The sequence below is a fragment of the Pogona vitticeps genome, chromosome 4 (genome assembly GCF_051106095.1).
Source record: "Pogona vitticeps strain Pit_001003342236 chromosome 4, PviZW2.1, whole genome shotgun sequence".
NCBI lineage: Eukaryota > Metazoa > Chordata > Lepidosauria > Squamata > Agamidae > Pogona > Pogona vitticeps.
In genome coordinates this window covers 104378273-104398498 of record NC_135786.1, presented here as the reverse complement: position 1 = coordinate 104398498, position 20226 = coordinate 104378273, and the positions used below count along the sequence as shown (strand labels likewise).

General features: G+C 40.1%; 1 protein-coding gene across 1 annotated transcript; it reads right to left on the bottom strand.

The window, feature by feature from the left end:
- Positions 1-11342: 11342 nt before the first annotated feature.
- LOC110091711 (complement factor H-related protein 2) lies at positions 11343-18785 on the bottom strand. The gene is made up of 4 exons (XM_020815929.3): positions 18590-18785; positions 16611-16784; positions 14680-14876; positions 11343-11842 (listed from the first exon to the last, which is right to left on the bottom strand). The coding sequence occupies exons 1-4, from the start codon at positions 18651-18653 to the stop codon at positions 11834-11836; spliced, it is 444 nt and encodes a 147-aa protein (XP_020671588.1). The 5' UTR covers positions 18654-18785; the 3' UTR covers positions 11343-11833.
- Between the last annotated feature and the right edge of the window lie 1441 nt (positions 18786-20226).

Here is a 20226-nt window from a genome sequence, read left to right as displayed (position 1 = left end):
TCAAAAGTGACAGTGAACCCTTGCTCAGCCAACGCTGATACACTTATTATATTAAACGACAATTCAGGAGCGTAAAATACCCCACTTATCTCAGTATTCAACGAAGGAATGTAAACAGTTCCTTGTCCTTCAACGGCTGTCTCTTGTGAATTTGCCATCATCACACTTCTGAGGCTGGTTTCATCTAAAAGACAAAAGAGATCCCTATTATTAGTCAAATGTACGACTGCCCCCGAGTCAATGAGCCACGCCTCTGTGTGGCTGCCCGGAACCTTGTCCCTCGTTCCTCTGGTAACCAAGGAGACCGGCCTCATGTCGTTTCTTTGTTGAAACCTTTTGGAGACCTTCTTTTTTCCGTCTCTATTGCTTGGAGGACTTCCGCTTTTGTCACAGTTCCGTTGCAGGTGATTGGTGGATCCGCAGAGGAAACAGGCTTTCGTCATCATCACCCTTCCTCTTTGTTCTCCGTCCGCCCGCCTCCTGGGTACGCTGCCATCAGAGTATCTCTGTCTCTCGTGGTCAGTGCGCACGTGGCTTGACTTTTTGTTCAGCATTCTCTGTTTTAAATGCTGTTCCTCCTGGAGAATTCTGTTTGTCACATATTCTTCTGAAAGCTCAGTTTCTGGCATGCTTTCCAAACTTGTTACTAGCATGGAGTAATCGTCATTCAGAGAACTTAGCAAGATATAAACGCGCTGTTCCTGAGGGAAGACAACATTCATTAATTGCAGTTGATTAAACATGTCCTTCATATTCTTTAAGTGTTCCGAAGCGCATTCATCCTGTTTCATCCTGCATTGGAACAACCTCCTGGTAAGAGAAATCTTTGTGCCTGTCGTCTCCCTCTGATAAATGCCTTTTAGTTTATCCCAGACTGCTTTTGCTGTTGTCAGTCCTTGAATGTGGGTTAGAAGCGAATCTTCAATGGCCAAAATGATCGTGGCTAGAGCTCTCTCATGCTCTGCCTCTTCCTCCTCACTGGGCTGCACTGGGGGGGCTGTAACGTAGCGAAACAGACCCTCCTTTCTCAACAACATCTCCGCTTTAATTGCCCACGTTCTATAATTATTTTCATTCAGTCTATTTATGGCCAGGCCACCTATATTTCCTCCCGTGCTGTATGCCATCCTTGCAGCTCTCTGTATCCTTCCCTTCCCCGGGTTTACAGACGAACTGGTTTCACTATCACTGCTGCTTAGGCTCTCCTCCTCTTTCATTTACTTATTTACTCACGTTTGTAGCGCAGCGGAACGTTGCTGGGCGCATAACCTCTGTTAAGGGAGTGTGCGTCTGTGACTTTATCTTGTCTCTCACAGAGTAAAGCGCAGATAAATGCACACAACAGCTTCTTCTTTTCAGCAGTGTATTTACAAAATATATACAGGATATACATACATACAGCACTTCAGTATTCAGTATTCAAACCGGCAGCATGACATGCAGACATCAGTACACAGGAGAAAGAGAATGACTGTACAGAGTTCATTTCTTAAATACAGTTCTGGCATCAGTCTGGTCCAATCCCGTCTAAGGTGACTTCATGCACACAGGTGTGGCAATCTTCATATTGCAGAGAAATTGCATCAGCCAGGGATGAAGGAATGACGTCATCTCAATCTTGTTCTGCACACACACATATTATGTTCAGGCTATATAAAAATTATATACCTTAACAGCTTATTTCGCATGTAACACCTTTAGTCATGTTGGCTACCTGCCAAAGCTGGCATTTTCATTTGCCTTGAGGTCAACGTTAGGGAAAAAAGGGTTTGTGATACAACCATATCTTCTGTTCTGTTTGTATCACTCCAACATAGCCTTTTCTGTCTCTGGATTTTTCTCCACCCTACCCCAACTTTTTATTTTATTTTATTTTACTGTGCATCTCAACTTCTTTGTTCTTGGAACAAACTCACTAAAAATAAACTAAATTGTGAATAATTTAAGTCCTATTAATTTCAATAGGTCATCATCATCATAACCTTTATTGGCATAAAAACATACAGCAAGCAGGGGTCCTCAGATAGATGGGGGTTATATACCCTGCATGAAACAGATCAAAAAGCTTCGATGCAAGCAGAATATAGCATTACATAGTTTCAAGGTAGCACCTAGCGGAGAGTAATAGAGCCATGACCAGATTACGTTGGGAAGGTGGTGCAACTATGCCTGGGGGATGACCTCTCTGATTTGAATCACGGTATGTAAAAAGCGGGCAACATAGGTAGTGACATGGTTAATATTCCCCTGGACTAAAAAGCAAACCTTGGCCTTATCAGAGCGACCTTGGAGACCAGAAAGCAGTGGAACTAAAAATCTTGCTCGCAAGCTGTTGTAAAAGGGGCAGTCCAAGGGGCCTTAACCATATCTGATAGTTGGTGTTTAACGATAAAATAGTCTTGGGGTAGGCTGGACATATTGCGGCACCTATAACGGTGGAAGATGGAGCGAAGGGTGGACTTCAGATGGAGGCATTCTCTGTTATGCCAGGGGTTATATTTAGCTTTGCTTTTTGAGACCGCGGAAGAAGAAGGACTAAGCAAGGAGATAAGGTTGGAAATGAAGTTATAAGCAGGAATGACTTCCTCGGGGTTTGTGAAAGACATAAGGATAAGGCATAGATTCTCAAGTGATTGCTTAGTGATTATTGACTGAGCTTTTACAGCAAGGTTAGGTGACCAATTGAGTCTGGGTAAGGACCCCATTGACATATCAGCTATTGCACAAGCTGAGTTGTCATCGGGAAGTAGTGAAATGTCAAATATAAAAACCAAGGGAAAATGGTCAGTCTCAGAACGATGGTCAATATAAAAATGCTTTAGATTATCTTTAAAAGATGGGGGAGTTAAAATGTAGTCTAAAACACTACAACCACGGGTTGATGCGAAGGTAACTTCTCCCGGGGAATCTCTGGTGGTGGAACCATTTAGCACTTGTTTGTCAAATTGAATACAAAACTTGGCAAGTTGGATACCGGCCTGGTTGATATGTGTATCTTTAGAGATCCTGCCTGACCTAAAAAACCAAGGGAGGGAAGCATTAGGGTCTAAATCCAAGGCATCCAGAAGATCCCGGTCGTCTTTGCCAATTCTAGCATTAAAGTCTCCAAGTAAAATGATGTCTGTCATGGGAAACAGGTGTTCAAGATGCTCAAGGTATGTGGACAGGTGCTCCCAAAGAAGGCATAGCGAGGCTTTGTTATGGGAGGGGGGAAGGTAAACATTAACAACAATAAACACAAAGCTGTAGCTAAAACGGAAAGCATGAATAGGTCAAAACAAGGGGGTTAAGAGTAAGGCCATGTTACCAAACTGGCCATGTTTGTACAGCACTCCTGAAGAGTCTACTTTTTGTCCAGACATGTACATGCACACTACAGACTGTTTTAACAGAAATACTGGTCAAACCAAGGACAAGCATAGGTTAAAAATAGGGCTGAGAAGAAATAGCCTCAGGTCTCAAGGTGAGCCAAGATCCCAAGGAGAAATAACAAGAATACAGCTCTAAATGACTCCCATCAAAATTGTAGAAGACATGAATGCCCCAAACAAAGTGTCAGCTCACAGAATAGCCCTCCTGTGGAGAAGTCAGATGATTAGATCAACTTCTTTCACTTTTATGCTAAAAGGATTGCCTAGAGGTCTGAGAGAGCAAACTCCCTGTCATGGTCTGCAGTTTTGTAACTGAAGTAGCCTATCTATTTCCTTAGTCAAATGGCCTATTCTAATATAATTTCTGGGAGTATTTCTACTCCATCGGTGGCTCTCCAGCTTATCTCCCCCTTTTCATTCTGTGTGTGAGTGGTTTGGGAAAATCTCCTTTATTTCTTTACTCTTCTCCACAATATAGAATCTCTGCAAACAGTCTGCTCAGGCACTGTAGAATTTTGCAGTGCAGCATGAATCTCAGAACCACCTTACCCTTGCAAGTTTGCTTCTTTTGAGTTTGCATTCTTCCATATTGGCTATATGCTTTATTGTCAATTTATGCTGTATTTCAGTTCTTCTCTTTTCAATAAAATTCCTGTTACAAATAGATACATATGAATGTCCATGTCAAGACACATTTGTTAGTTCAAAGATCCATTATGGATATGTTTCTGATCATATGTAAGTTCATACCTGTGTTCTAAAAGTGTATCTGCTAACAACCACATAGAATATTCATAAACATTCATATTCTGTAACTGAATCTAATCATTAACTTGAATGAATTATTGCCGCACAAGCATGCAGCAATGGATATTGTGCGGGAGCTACATTCAAAATTCTATATACCAACTCAATACATAGGGGTACCCCAAACAAAAAAATTACAACTATGAGACACTGGACCTCAGACTAGCATCAAAAAAGTCTGCTCTTGCTCTGTGCCAAACTGGGGCTGAGGTGGGTGGGTGGGTGTTTCTGTTATGATTATTCAAACAATAACCCTTTGCACTATGTAGAACCAAGCAACCTGAAACTCCAGCTGATTTAAAATAAATCAAATACATTGATAGAACCTAATATGTATGTCTAGAAAGAAAGTTGCCCCTGCCTCCCACTTTTTGTTATTTTGTGAAAATTGTGTCATTCATGGCTCTAATTGATATTTTAAATGCAGCCATGTAAAGTAACACAACCTATGAGTTTACTGGCTTCCTCTTATAAGTTCCCAACATTCTACACAGATTGAATGTTTCACTCTGCCACTCTAAACTGCATTCAGTGACTGGAAGAAGAACACATTTAACTCCCTCCTGGGCAAACTGAAAATATTTTAAAATATAAATTTAAAAGTAGAAAATAATATTCAGCAGCTAACTAATTTAAACTGTGTGACTGGGGAATGATCTCAAAGCAAGTTGTACCCAATTTACTTGTGGGTAAGGAGACAGCAGCAACAGCAGCCAAGGTCAGCTGCACTGTGAGGTCCAATACAGGTTTTCTTCTTCAGTTTGCCTAACTCAAAGAAAGGGATATGAAACTGGAACACAGCTTTCCAGTCTGCATTTGATGGAGAGAGCATGGCAACATTAGTTTAATTGAGAGGTTAAAGAATGTGTACTAGAGATGGAGATGTACCTCAGAGGTTTGTGCCACGTCATTGGCATGGCACCACAGATGCCACTTGTTCACTTCCTCCCCACCAGCTATACCACTCATTAGCCAGCATGTGATGCTTTGTGCAAGAGAAAAGCAGGGTACGTGGGGCTCGTCAGCCTTGCAAGGCAGCCCATCTAGGAGAAGGAAACTCCGATTTCAAACCTCCACTGCCTTGTGGCTATATCCACTGATGGAAAAGGCTTCAGGAGTTAACCTCGAGGCATAATCCAGAGCCAGGGAGGCAGTTCGTGTCGTTTTGCCAACTCCTATGACATCACTGGAACCAGTTGTATTGGCTCTTGCCTTTCCATTGGACTATTTCAGTGACGTGGGGAGGAGGGATTTGCTGCTTGGGTAACAGCCTATCCTCCATATTATTTTACCTAGGCTTCGTGCTCTGGAGAGGACACTCCAGCTTCGCATACAGCGTCGAAAAAACATGGGAAGTAGCAGTTACCGTTTATAAGTCGTTGACCGACTGGTGTAGAGCATGACGCCAGGGGCTACTTCCGATGGTGGGAGAGATCATTACACTTCACTAGATAGCTACCGCCCACTTTAAGCTGGGCAGTCCCCAGACAGTAAGGTGCTACCTTGCCACTGTCTGTTAACCTCACGGGTTGCGTGGAGTTTAGGGTGAAAGCCGACAAGCAGATCAATAACCCTGCACCATGCAACAATCATAAGAAAACTTCAGCCCTAAAGCTGGACCCCTAGAATGGTCGGACAACAACCCCTGGCTTTTCTGACTATCGCTTTTCTGACGACCTGCAGGAAATAGACAATGTGCGCAAGATAGATGTCATTTGACATGGACTGAGTAGATTGCAGATGGACATTGTTGCCCTGCAAGAGATGAGATTGCCAAACATGAGATCTGTCAAAGAAAAAAAAGTTCTCATTCTTCTGGCAGGGAAAACCATTGAATGAGACCGGGGAACATGGTGTTGGCTTCCTGGTCAGAAATAGTCTGCTGAGATCCATTGTTCCAGCTACTATGGGCAGGGAAAGAATCCTGTCTCTGCAGCTCCACTCATCAGCTGGACTGGTCACTCTCATTAGTGCATATGCACCAACACTGTTGTCCACAACAGAAGTCAAAGACAAATTCTATGATGATCTGGCAACTACTATCAAAAAAGTCCCTGAGAGAGAGCCACTGTTCATTCTCAGAGACTTTAACACTAGAGTTGGTGCTGATCACAATTCTTGGCCTACTTGTCTAAGCCGCTTTGGCATTGGGAAATGAATGAAAATGGCCAATGCTTGCTGGAGTTTTGCTCTTATTATGGTCTTTGTGTCAGCAACACATTCTTTAATACAAAGCTTCAATACAGAGTTTCCTGGAGACATCCAAGATCCAAGAATTGTCATCAGCTCAATTTGATCCTCGCTAGACGTTCTAGCCTTCCTACTTTTATGATCACACACAGTTACCAGAGTGCTGATTGCGAAACTGGTCACTCCCTGCTGTGTAGTAGAGTCAAACTGTGAATAAAGAGAATGTATCACATGAAAAAGGAAGGAAGACCATGTATTGACATCAGCAGACTCACAATCAAAGAAAAGTGGAGGAATTTGCCCAAGCACTTTAGGAAACCCTTCCAGGCTCGGCTGATGCAAATGCACCTGAACGATGGGAACATTTCAAGAATGCTGTTTATAACACCGCCTTGTCTGCATTTGGCAAGAAGACCAAAAAGACAGCGGACTGGTTCGAAACCCATTTGGAGGAGTTGATGCCAGCCATCGAGGATAAGAGGAGAGCTCTAGAAGCATACAAAGCCTGTCCTAGTGAGTACAACTTGCAGGTTCTTCAACTTGCTCATAGCTAAGCCCAACACGCTGCTCTCAGATACAGAAAACAGCGGACACAGGTAACATCAAGGGAATGTATGACGGTATCAAGCAGGCTTTAGGTCCAATACAGAAGAAGTCTGCTGCAGGCGTGATCATCCAGGATCGAGCACAGCAGATGGAACGCTGAGTGCAGCACTACTCTGAGCTATGTTCCAGAGAGAATTAGTAACCGAAGAGGCACTAAATAACATCAAGTGCCTGCCTGTCTTGCAAGAGTTGGACAATGAACCAACCTTAGCAGAAATAAAAGTGGCCTTGGATTCCCTCGCCTTTGGCAAGGTATCTGGGAAGAATAATATCCCTGCTGAATTGCTGTAAAGAGATCATCACCACTGAGCTGTATGAAATCTTTTGTCTTTGCTGGAGGGGCGGTGGAGTATCACAGGACATGAAGGATGCAAACATCGTCACATTGTACAAGAACAAAGGAGACAAGGGCGACAGCAATAACTACTGTGTCATCTCTCTTCTCAGCGTTGTAAGGAAGCTGCTTGCCCGTGTTGTGCTGAAGAAACTCCAGGTGCTTTCAGCCAGAGTCTATCCAGAATCTCGGTGTGCATTTTGAGCTAATAGATCCACCACATGGTATTTTTCCTCAGACAGCTGCAGGAAAAATGTAGGGAACAACAACAGCCACTCTTTGTGGCCTTCATAGATCTCACTAAGGCCTTTGATTTGGTTAGCAGAAACAGCCTTTTTAAAATCCTTCCTAAAATTGGATGTTCACCTCGACTGCTTAACATCATCGGGTCCTTTCATGAGGAAATGAAGGGCACTGTAGTTTTTGATGGCTCAACATCAGATCTCCTTGACATGCGAAGCAGAGTGAAACAGGGCTGTGTCCTCGCGCCAACCCTGTTTGGGATCTTTTTTGCTGTCATGCTGAAGCACACCTTTGGAACTGCAGCAGAAGGTGTCTATCTCCAGACTTGATCAGATGGAAAGCTCTTTAATCTCTCTAGATTGAGACCAAAGACCAAGTCCATCTGAAATGCATGCGGGACTTGTCCTTCGCTGATGATGCAGCTGTTGGTACCCACTCTACTGAAGACCTTGAACAACTCATGAATCCTTTTAGCAAGGCCTGCCAAGGATTAACAATCAACCTGAAGAAAACACAAGTCATGGGCCAGGGAGAGGACTCACCTCCCTCTATTACCATCTCCACACAAGAATTGGAGGTTGTTCATGACTTTGTGTACCTTGGCTCAACGATCTCTGACAATCTCTCCCTAGGTGTTGAGCTGGATAAACACATTGGCAAAGCAGCTACCACGTTCTCAAGACTCACAAAGAGAGTATGGCTTAATAAGAAGCAGAGAGAATATACCAATATACAGGTATATAGAGCCTATGTCCTGAGCACACTCCTGTACTGCAGTAAGTCCTGGACCCTTTGTGCATGGCAGGAGAGGAAGATGAACACGCTCCATATGAGTTGTCTCTGACACATTTTTTATATCACCTGGCAGGACAAAGTTCCAATTAAAGTTGTCCTAGTATGAGCTGAAATTTTTAGCATGTATACATTACTGAAGCAGTGACATCTACTTTGGCTTGGGCATGTCATCAGAATGGCTGATGGTCAGATTCCAAAAGACCTCCTGTATGGAGAATTAGTGCAGGGAAATCACCCCAGAGGGAGACCACATCTGGGATACAAGGATATCTCAAAGCAGGATCTGAATGCCTTAGGAATGGACCTCAACAGATGGGAAAACTAGACATCTGAGCATTCAGCCTGGAGGCAGGCAATGCATCATGGCCTCTCCCATTTTGAAGATACCCTTGTCCAGCAGGTCGAGGCAAAGAGGCACTCCCAAAAGCAGCAAAATCAGGGAGCTGGACAGGGGACAGATTGTATTTGTCTTCAGAATGGAAGGAATTGTCACTCTCGAATTGGCCTTCTCAGCCACACTAGATGCTATTCCAAGTCCTCCATACAGAGCACATTACCATAATCTCTCGAGACTGAAGGACGCCTAATCTAATTAAACATAACCAGCTTCACACACATTGAAATAGGCTTACTTTCATGTATTCAAAATATTCCTTTCCTCAAGAGGACCTCAGGTACCTTACAATGTTGTAATAAATTGCAGCAATGCTAAACAAACAAATAAACAAACAAATTAATAAATACAGTATTTTAAAATAACGAAACAGATGTACCTAAATTTCAAACTAGTAGATAAAAACAATTGTGAAACATATATAGAAAAGTCACAATGAGTCAGTTAATAACTCAGGCAGCCAATAACTGGGAGAAGGCCTGTCTAAGAACCAAAGTATTTGGCTGCTGGGGAAGGACAGGAAATAGGGCCAGCCTGGTTTCCCATGTGAACGAGCAAAAGAGGTCCTCACCAAATGCATCTGTGAGAATGGCAGAACAGAGAGAAAAACCTGATGGTTTAAAAATATGGGCAGGCCCATATAGGGGAAGGGGGTCTTTCAAATAGCTTGGATCCAAATGGCTCAGGCTTTACATGTCAAAACTAGCACTTTGAACTAAATCCAGGAATGGATCAGCAGCCAGTGGAATTATGAGATCCGTATAAGCAATTCCAGTTAAGAGCCTGCCAGCAGTATTTTAGACCCACTGAAGTCTTCAAATATTTTACAGAGGCAACCCCATATGCAGCACATTATAGTGATCCAACTGGACATAACTAAGGCATGTGTCATTGTGGCCAGATCAGACATCTCCAGGAACTGGTGAAAATGCACTCCTGGCCACTGCTGAAACCTGAGCATCAGGAACACATCCAAGAGCACCTATAAAGTACCTATAAGGAAATTACATTGTGGTGTGATATATTTCCAAGTGCAGGACTGGGAAATACCTTGGAAAGCATCCCAGTTTGTATCAGTACAGCCTGACGCAAGGATGAGCTCAGAAGGACATCCAAGATACGGAGAATAACATATTTTATCATATGAAAATAAGGAATATAATCCCAGATGCCCCAAACGTGCACTGTCATGATGGAGCAATTCATTGTTTTGGTCAATTTTGGCAGTTATTTATTTTTATATTTAAAATATATTTAAAATATTTTTAAACCACTTTTTTCCTTTAAAAGGACCCAAGATGGCTTACAACAATCAAAAGACAGTATTTAAGATCAATAGAAATAACTAAACAATACTAAAAGAATAAATGAATTCAATACCAAAGAACAATGAAAGGGGGAGTCTTGATTTTGCTCCATGATGAATGGACTTAGATGATTTGATGTCTGTCCTCCAAGACACTGCAGAGGCTCTGGTGGCCTTGAAGATCACAATAATTGATCTTCTCCTACATCCCCCCCACAAACAAGCAAACAAACAAAAAAATTGAGGAAGCAAACATTTGAAAAAAGAAATGAGCAAAATGCCCCTGCTATGCTATGCTTGCAAAGTGAAAATATTTACTGATTAAATTTATTTATTTATTTATTTATTTATTTATTTATTTATTTATTTGATTTATACCCCACCCATCTGGCCTATAAGGCCACTCTAGGTGGCCTTATCGGCCAGATTTAGAAACTGCTCCAGCTCAGAAATTTGAGGCTAGAAACAGATATTAAAAACAGCCAGTAATTACAACTGAAAGCATTATTAATGTTACAGAGAACTGATTGAGTTTCTTGTGGTTTTTGAGGTCAGACTATTCTTAAATCCTCAGCACCAACCACCATAGAAAGCAAACTGTTTTGTTTTTTCCCAAAGATGGTAGAAATACCTGCTGGGATTCAGAGATTTTCATGAGTTAAGGATTTTCCTTTTCTAATCATAGGACATCTGTTTCTAGCCTCTGAGTGGTATCCAATAGGTAAAATAGATATAAAGCAACCAAAAATCCTTTGGTTGTGAAACTTATGAGAATTCCCACTAGGCAATCAAAGGAAGGTAACCTTCCTTGATTTGTATTTTTTTTACCTCTATGCCCATCTGGAAGTGTTGGGACTATGTGAATAGTATGGGTGTTTTCTCTCACACTCTGGTAACCACACAAAGACAGTCAAATATTACTATTGTCTCCGAGGCTGGATGATGATTACCCAACATGTTAATAGGAAAAAATGTCAAAGCAGTGGTATTAACATATTAAAAAGGTGATATAGCTGCCCTTTTAAAGTCCATATTGTGATCCCATTTCAGTGTGCATCAGTAACAAAAAGCATGCTTTGTTTTTTATGCATTTTTAAAAATGTATAAATGACACACATCCACCGCAAGCTAAAAAAATAAAATAATTCCATCATGGATACACAAAGCCAACATACATTTTGGCAGATATCAATTTATAACAGTGGAGAAGTTACATTTTGACTCAGGAATCTGTTGTAAACAGATATGATTTCAAATTTTTACCCCAGTGCTTCATGCCTAACCAGAGATTCAGGATTGTACCTGAAACAATTCAGATGCTTTATTGATAGACAGTAGAGAATACAGAATTTATAATGGGAATTTCAGTGGCTCCAACAGAACATGATGGAAACTTCATTTTTTTTCAGTACAGTACAGTGTAATCAAAACTATGCCAATGTACATAGAAGAACAGTAGAGACCCCCTCTGTGAGTTAAAGAACTGTTCCCTAGTTTCCCAATTACTGTAGTATCCTAGCACTTTAGCAATCCATTTAAAAGAAAGCTGGGAGTTCAATTCCCCATTGTGTCTCCTTGATGAGGGTTATGCATGCACCATCCATGCATACTCCACAGGCTCCCTTCCAGCTCTGCAATTCTAGGATTACTATTACTTATTACGATTCCTATACAGTATGTGCAAAGGCACTTTGATTCAATGCAGTTAAAAATAAGTGATCCGTGATTTCAGAAGACTCGATTCCTGGCTAAAAGTGTGTGCTGTAGGTTTCTCCTTCCCATGAATCTCAAGATGCCTGTGAAATATAAAACAGATAATGAGAACAAAAGATTGCATTTTAAAAAACTTTGTACAAAAATCCTATTATCACATTGCACCATGCAAAGCAAGAGGTACAATAGTAGCAGCAAGTTGCTGCAAGATGCAGAGTCAGTGTAGATATTATTTGTTGTATGCAAAGTCTACGCTGATTCCTCAATCTGTAGGAATTCACAACCAAAAATTACTGTATCAGTGTTACACTCATGGAGGTAACTAATGAGATTTCACCCTATTTGCTTTGTAGGCATCGGTTATGCTGCAACCAAAAAAAACAGTAAAAATCTGAAAACATCTGTGCTATCCTATTGACTGCTATACAGAGGAACCAGTAAGACGCTATAGATAGGCACGTTCAACAAAGCTGAATATAATGGCAAAGACAATAGCAACCACAAGTTGCTTCTTTGAAGACATGTCTGGTTTTGAACAAGTCCAGTCATTTAAGTAGTCATTTCACACAGTTGTCTTGTAGAGACTAAAAATTACTTTCTAGCAGGAATGGTTTTAGCAATTGGGTTGGAGGATGTCTTCTTTTTTTATTTTCCAAATCTTGGTGTGCATAGATGACCAAGGCATATATGGAAAGGGGATCTACAACAATCACAATACTGTCTAGTAACTCTGGAAAACGTACTGGATAATTCTTATTTTCAGGATAGAAATGGTTCGGACTCGGGGTAAACAGGTCTTCAGTAGTAACAGAGCAAAATAAGTCTTACTAGCAATACTATCAACATTTCCTGCCTTTCCTCCTTTTCTTAACTTGGGAAAAAGGAGGAGAAAGAGGAGAAGGAAAGGAAAATGGAATTTGAAGCAGAGGCCAAATCCTATTGTCCTGTGCAACAGGAATGATGTCATCATTAATTAGCAGCAGACTGATTTTATTTAAAAATGAACATTTCTGATTTCAGGGCATGCAGTGAAATGAAGTCACACACATTCCAACTCTGAAAAAGGAAGTCTTTAATCGACAGCTATCTGCTGCTGACAATGCTGTCATTCCTGCTGAGTAGGCAGACTGTGCCCAACAGAATTTCGGCCAAGGAGAGTTAAAAAAAAATAAGAGGGAGAACAAGAAGAAGATGAAATATAATTAGATGGAGCAGAACAAAATTATAATGGGGTCCCCATGCTACAAAGTGGGTATGAAGTCTGAAAAGGTTGGCTATTTTTGATAGAGATCTGTATAATCTGCATATATGATTTCCTTTCTATAGCTCTAATTTTCTAAGATTGAATTAAAATGCAGTCAGTTGAACAGGAAGATGTGGTAGATTGCTACTCTCTCTCTCTCCCCCCCCCCACTTTATTGAAAGAACATGGAAACAAAAACAAAGTAATAGTGCCAGTCTTTCAACAGAAATTCATAATCCAATATAGAACCTTCGCACCACTGAAATCTATTGACATGGGAGACAGATGGAAAATAAGTCTTCTGATTTTTATTAACATAAAAAATAAAAGGGAAACATGTGTTGAAAAAGTTATCCTGGGAATGTGACTGTTTAACTAATTTGAGCTGGTGTGTTAATTTTTCCATGAGCACAATACAGTATACCATATTCTGTTTTGCCATGACTGTAAAGATAAATTACAAGTTCCTTCCAGTCTGTGGTAATTTCTAAATGTGTGCCATAGAGAAAAAGATAATCAATTGTTTATGAATTAGCTTTTAATTATTGCCTGAAAATAAGGACAGGGGATTCAAACCCTGTTTTCCAGAGTTCTAGTCCATTGCTCTATTCACTACACTACTCTAGGTACCTCCTTTTTAAAAGTTAGACATAACATATACAATACAAAAATATATATATTTTTATCCTGTGATTGATTCTATTCCTGAAAAAAAATCTGGACCAGAACAAGTAGATTGAAGTGTGCATCCACCATAAATCAGCTCTTTGATAAAATAGTTAGGAGTCATGGTTCCCTCTCAATTTACTAAAGTTAATATCTTAAACTATGAACCACTGCTACATCTAATTAAACAAAAACTCATACAATGGCAAAAAAATGGATCTGTCATTAATGGGTTGCACAGCAGCAATTAAGATGTTAACTCTACCTAGTCAAGTTATCTCTTTCAAATTCTGCCTACAGGGATATCAGATGTGGCCTTTCAATATTGGCAGACTATATGTATGGATTTTATTCATATGTGGTGAATTTCTATAATAAAAAAAAATGGAGGATAGGAGATTCCAGAATTTTAAAGTCTGTTACGTAGCATTTCAGCAAAAACAAATACTGTATTTTTACATGTATAAAATGACACTTTTTCCTAAAATAATTGAAGGAAAAATTAAGGGTCGTTTTATACTTGGAAGTAAGGAGGGATCAAAGTGCTTTGATCCCTGTTTCCCCCTCCACATTTTGCAAAGAAAATGGAGGGGGAAAGCTATTTCCACTTTCTCCCTACATTTTTGTTGCAAAAAGCAGCTTTCTGCCTCCAGGTTTGCAAAGAAAATGCAGGGGGAAAGCGATTCCTACTTTCCCCCTACATTTTCATTGCAAATCACTTTCTCCCTCATTTTCTTTGCAAAATTTGGAGAGAGAAAGCTGCTTTTTGCAACAAAAATGTAGGAGGAAGGCAGGAGGTTTTCCCCCTCCACTTTCTTGCAAAGAAAGAAATATTGATTTAGAAAAGTGGGGCCGTTTTATAAATGGGGGCATCTTATACACGGAAAAATACGGTACTTGTTTACTTGTTAGCTGCCAACCACCTACACAGCTACAATTGGAAGTAAAATCTCAGGATCTGGAAAAATTGAAGGGCATTTATTTCTCTTTATTACTTTACAATAGACATACCTGCATACATCTTGGATATTCCAAGTTGCCTTCGGTACAATGTGCTCTGAATACACTGGATGACGCTTCCGGCTGATAACCTGTTTTGCAGGCAAATTCTACAACTTCACCAGATTCCACATATAATTTTTTTTCATTTCTCCACCTCAGGTGGATATGGTTTTGATCCATCTCTTCTCCAGTGATGATGCAAGGAACTGGAGGAATACACAGGTCATTTCACCTTTTATAGTTTAATTTAACAGTGCAAGTTTCAGTTTAAAAATAGATTCCATGCACAGTTTATCATGCAATAAACAGACTACTTAAGCAGCACACTTTTACTTATATTAGCAGAGTATGTATGAAACTTATTTATGTGCTGTCAAGTTGAAACTGACTTACAGAGACCCCTAATAGGGTTTTCAGAGTAAGTGAAATATTTAAGGATTGGTTTAACTGTTCCACTCCCCCAGTAAACTTCCATGGCTCAAACCATGTTTTCCAGAGTTCTACTCCATTGCTCTATTCACTATACCACACTGGGTACCTCATTTTTTAAAGACATATATAACATATGCAATACAAAAATACGATGCTGTCTGATAGATTTCAGCCATTGCTCTATCTGTCTCATGTCTGTCTCTTTTAATTGGAGATAGCTTCAGAAGTTCTCAGGCAGAAATCCTTCAGCACCCTGCTTTCTGAAATTATTTCACTTAGGGTTCCTGGAAGTTAAACATGGCATTTAAAATACATAGTTTTCCACAGATACAAAGCCCTTCCTCCAAAATACAGTACTTCCTCAAATTATAGTACTCATAACCAGAAGCACATTGTGCCACCTGTAGGAATCATGGCTCATGGCCAGCAAGTCAGTCAGGTCTGTCTTAATTTGAGAGTATGAAATAGGCTGTGTGTTATGCAGAGTTGTTTGGGTATCAAAGAAAACTGGAAACACTTCAATTTGAAAAGCAAAGACACCTGGACTCCAGAAAAAACAGGAAAAGAACTTGTGATCCTTAAATATCTGGTGCTCCGTCTGACAAAGATGAACTGTCATCAAAAACCAGCTGTTTGATTTTTTAGTGGTCTAATAGAGATATCAACTGCTCTTGCACATGGATTCCAGACTCTTTGGTATTGTTATTTTGTGCACACTTATTTTGATGTATAATTTTTTTTCCATAAAATTTGGTAGAATATGAATGACGATTATCCACATATGGATGATCCCTCCTTCCCCCCCTTCATCTACTTGTTTATGTCCAAAAATATTCTCTTTTCTTTGACAGCAGAATATTCTGTCTAGAACATTTATGAAACATTAGAAATCAATTTACAAACTCAGGGGAAAGTTTCTCTCACCGGATGAAAAGGAAAAACCTTGACCCGGGTCTTAATCAGCTCTCATTCTGCTTGATGGGGCTTGCCCAAGAGTCAGTTCTGTTCAAGTACCTTTTGCATCCCCAAAATCCACTAATTATCCTGCCTGACAGATCGACCACTGCCAGCTCCTCTGAGGGGGCTCAGGCCCAATTTACAGCAATATAGGACCTGGAGAATGATGTTGTAGTGACAGAGTGGCATTCCAGTAGGCCATTCCATTAACAGGAGGGCCTCTTTGTTTATAGAAGGCAGTGGAATGGAAGGGTTCTTTCAGTTCATGGAAAGCACTGGCCAAAAGGGTACAGCAATGATTTTCCATTATTCTCACTTCCCCCTGCAGCCTCCAATGTCACCTGCTGCTCTGGAAGCGCTCTTGAGTTGCAAAGACAGCAGGGGAAAGAATCACAGAAATGACTGATTTGCCCACTTTTCCCAATTACTAGCAGAATTCTAAGGGAAGCCAGTTGGAACTCAGGCTCCAAGCCCTAAAATCCACAATGGCCCATATTTATAGCAACCTTCAATACAATAAAAAAGTGAAAGATTATAGACATTCCCCATACCTATGCATACTGGAGTTTCTGTCCAATGACCATTTTCACACCGTACGTCTGGAGAACCTTTCATTACATAGTGTCTTTGACATTTGTATGTTACTTTGGCACCTGTAAAATACAGTGTCTGGGGCATCTCCAGAATGTCTCCATCTTGAACAGGAGGTGGACGACTGCATTTTCCTACAATGATATATTAGATTATATACTGCTAAAAATGCAGTATCTAAACACATGCTGGTAAATTGATCCACCTTATTGTAACAAAAAGTGAAGTGTTGAAAAGTAGAAGTACGTAAGTTTTAAAATAATGGACAATCAGAATGACCAGGCAACAGCTTGTTACTATTGTATCTTTAAATGAGGATGAAGAGATAAAGAAATATAATCTGTGCAATTTAACATTTTCACATGGTTAACCATGAGTCTTCTCCTCCTTTTGTGATAAAAATCCTCTTAAATAGGTGTTGATTATTTTATACATATTTAAATAACCATAATACTATACGTAGCAGTATATTTTGTCATTGTATTCCCACCTGCCCATTAATTCATAAGCAAATTACTTTGTATCTAAATCTATGAAATCTAAATCAAATAAATAAATAAATAAATAAATTGTAGAAGATAGTCCAGCCTAAGTTTCCAATTCTAAAATATCACACTAATTAGTTAAGCTTTAAGAGACTGGCAAGTCCGATTCACTTCAACAAAAAAAGGATTATGAATTTCTCAGAGAACTTCAAATAATTACTTTTTAAAAAATATACATGGGAGTGAAACATAATAAAGAACTAACCATCGGACAGATACTGTTCTTCTAGAATGATTGAAGGTTCCAATCAAGATGAAATCATTTCTGCTACACAGAAAATGGCAAGTGATTCTCTAGAAACTTCAAAGCAGCTACCCCTTTCTTTACATAGGTTTCTAACCATGTTCAATCCACACAGAGTAAATGGAAACTCACACCATTAAGACTCCAACCAGATTTTTATTCTGCATCAGATCTTGAGGAAACCCATGCAGCCTTAGGATTTCCTACAGAACACAAACTCAATGCTTTGCTTCATTTTAGATGCAGATGTACCACAAACTGTCTATTAACTTCCTACAAACTCTTGATTCCCTGGAGAAGGAGAATGTAACTCTTCTTGCTTCATCACTTGTGCCTTGTTGGCCCTTAAGAATGAACGCTAGCTGGGTCAAACATAGCACTTTTCCAAATTCAATACATGAACTTCTCAAATGGCAACAATTTGCTGCTGAGATTTCTGCCATTTAATGAAACACCAGTGTGCATGAATAACAGGTTTCTTGCCTACTAGTCTATGATGTTTTTTTAGCTGTCCAGAAATATTAATTCCATTTTCTCTTCCACAACCTTCAGGAAAGAGAGGAAGAGGGAATATAAACTGCTAGAATCATCTTGTTCTTGTTGTTAATATTATTAATTATTTTATTGATCTTATTATTGATGTCAAAAATTTCTGGAAACAGAAATGGAGAAGGAACAAAACAAAAATTATAATGTTCTTCTCTATGAATAATTTCACATGCATACACCTCAGTGTGGCTCTTCAAACTACTTACTCCACTTAATGTCTGTACCCCTCAATCAAAGATTGAGGTATCTGTGTATGCTGATCAAGAAGCAGAGGCTGGCAAAATTAATTTCCTGGGCTACAAAACCCAGATTTTCCCAGCCAACATGTCTAGTAGCCCAACATAGTTAATGTTCCAAACTGTGCTATGAATCTCATTTTCTACTACAGTGTGTCAGTGAAACAAAACTGTGTGTAGCAGATGTGGGGATTTAGAAAGGGCTGGCATTCAGAAAAAGAGGAAGCAAAATGTTAGCAGAGTCACACTGAACTGATGCCCCTCTAGTTGGGACTGACACTGGATTTCACTCAATTGCTTATATTGGGAAAGCTGCAGCAGCCATTTCCCTCAGTAGACGCTTATGAATTCTTTTCATAACTTACCAACTGGGGAAGCAGAACAGGTCCAGAGAAGAAATGGGACAATAAAGAACAGCAAGTTCTTCATGGCCCAGTTGCGCCTGAGAGCTCTGTAATACAGAATGCTTCCTTTTGGCTGTTAATGTATCCCAAACATCTTCCTGTTTCTGTTTTCCTGAAAATCATGCTGTGGGTTTTTTTTTTAATTGTTTAATATGGCAACTTGACAGGAGGAAGAATTACCAGAGTGAGGCACATGAACTTTGAAATGAAATGAATGTTTTGAGAATGACTGATAGGTTTTATATCAGAATTCTTTACGCAACTGTTAAACCAACAGCCCAATGTTTGTTGTGCACACAAGGGGGGGAACCTTTTGCTCCTCCCTGTCACTATAGTAGGAATATCTTCCTTTTATCTTCAAGACCAGCAGTCTGGTCTGGAGACATTCCTCTGTCATGATGCATCTGTTTAGAATGAAAAGTTTTAACAGCTCCTCCCTCCATCTCACATCTCCAGTAAAATTCACAGGAGCAGTTTGGCTGCCTCTTGCCTAGAAAGTTAGACATTTGGCTTAGTTTGCTCTTATGTAAACACACACACACACATACATGCACACACAACACCTGAGGTAAGGCCCAGCTGGGAAGTTAATTCTGTTTTTAAAAATAAAAGGCTTATAGGTCACGTATCTGATTTGCTAAGTCAGATCAATGTTAACGAGGATTGACATCATTGGCTCATGTCAGTAAACTCATTGGGATGAATGATGAGATGGCAAACTTTGGGAATGAAGGAGGACTCAAACTGAAGAGTGACATTTTTCCTTACAGCATGTGCAGAGATGTTTTGGGATGAGTAAGGCCAAGTGCTTCAACACCTGTCTAGCTGAGATGGCTCACCAAGAAAGCCACCTTGTATGACAGAAGACAAAGTGAAATGTCTTTTAAAGACTTGAAGGGAGCACATGTGAGAGCCTTGAGTAGCACATTCAATCTACAGTTTGCAAAATGGTACACAGGTGAGGGGGGTAACTGGGCAGCTGATGTGAGCAATTACTTAAGGTGTGGTTGTGCAGACATTTGCATGCTTCCGGCTGAGAGAAAATTGACAAGAGCACTCTAGCCTTGCTGGCCAGAGTCTTTTACCTAGGGTTTTGTGAAGGATAGTAATGTGGATAAAGATCAATATTCCTCCCTTTGAACCATGTGGTGAAAATCTTCCAAATGCCTTCATATATTCTGGTGGTTGATGCACACCTGGAAGCCATGAGTTAGAGATCACTTTATCTCAGTATCCCATCACTCTTAAGGCATTCCATTCAGCTTCAAAGTGGCTAGGTGAAGCTAAGCTGGGTCCTGGTGAAAAGGGGAGCTTATATCAACAAATCCTGAGACAAAAATAGGAACCAAGGGGTACATATGACTAACCTCTAAATCCTTGAGAACCAGTGTTTTATTGGCCTGGACTGAACCACTAAGACTGCTCATTCTAATCTTCTTTCCTAGAGGAAGAGGTAAAAAGAGATAAAGGAGACCTGAATGCCATGGGGGCTCTGGAGTGTTGATGCCCTCTAGAAAAAAAACTGGTGGCAGGTGAAACACTGTCAGCTTGTTTGTTGGGAAAATCATGTCAATTTCTAAGGTACTTAAGATAGCAAA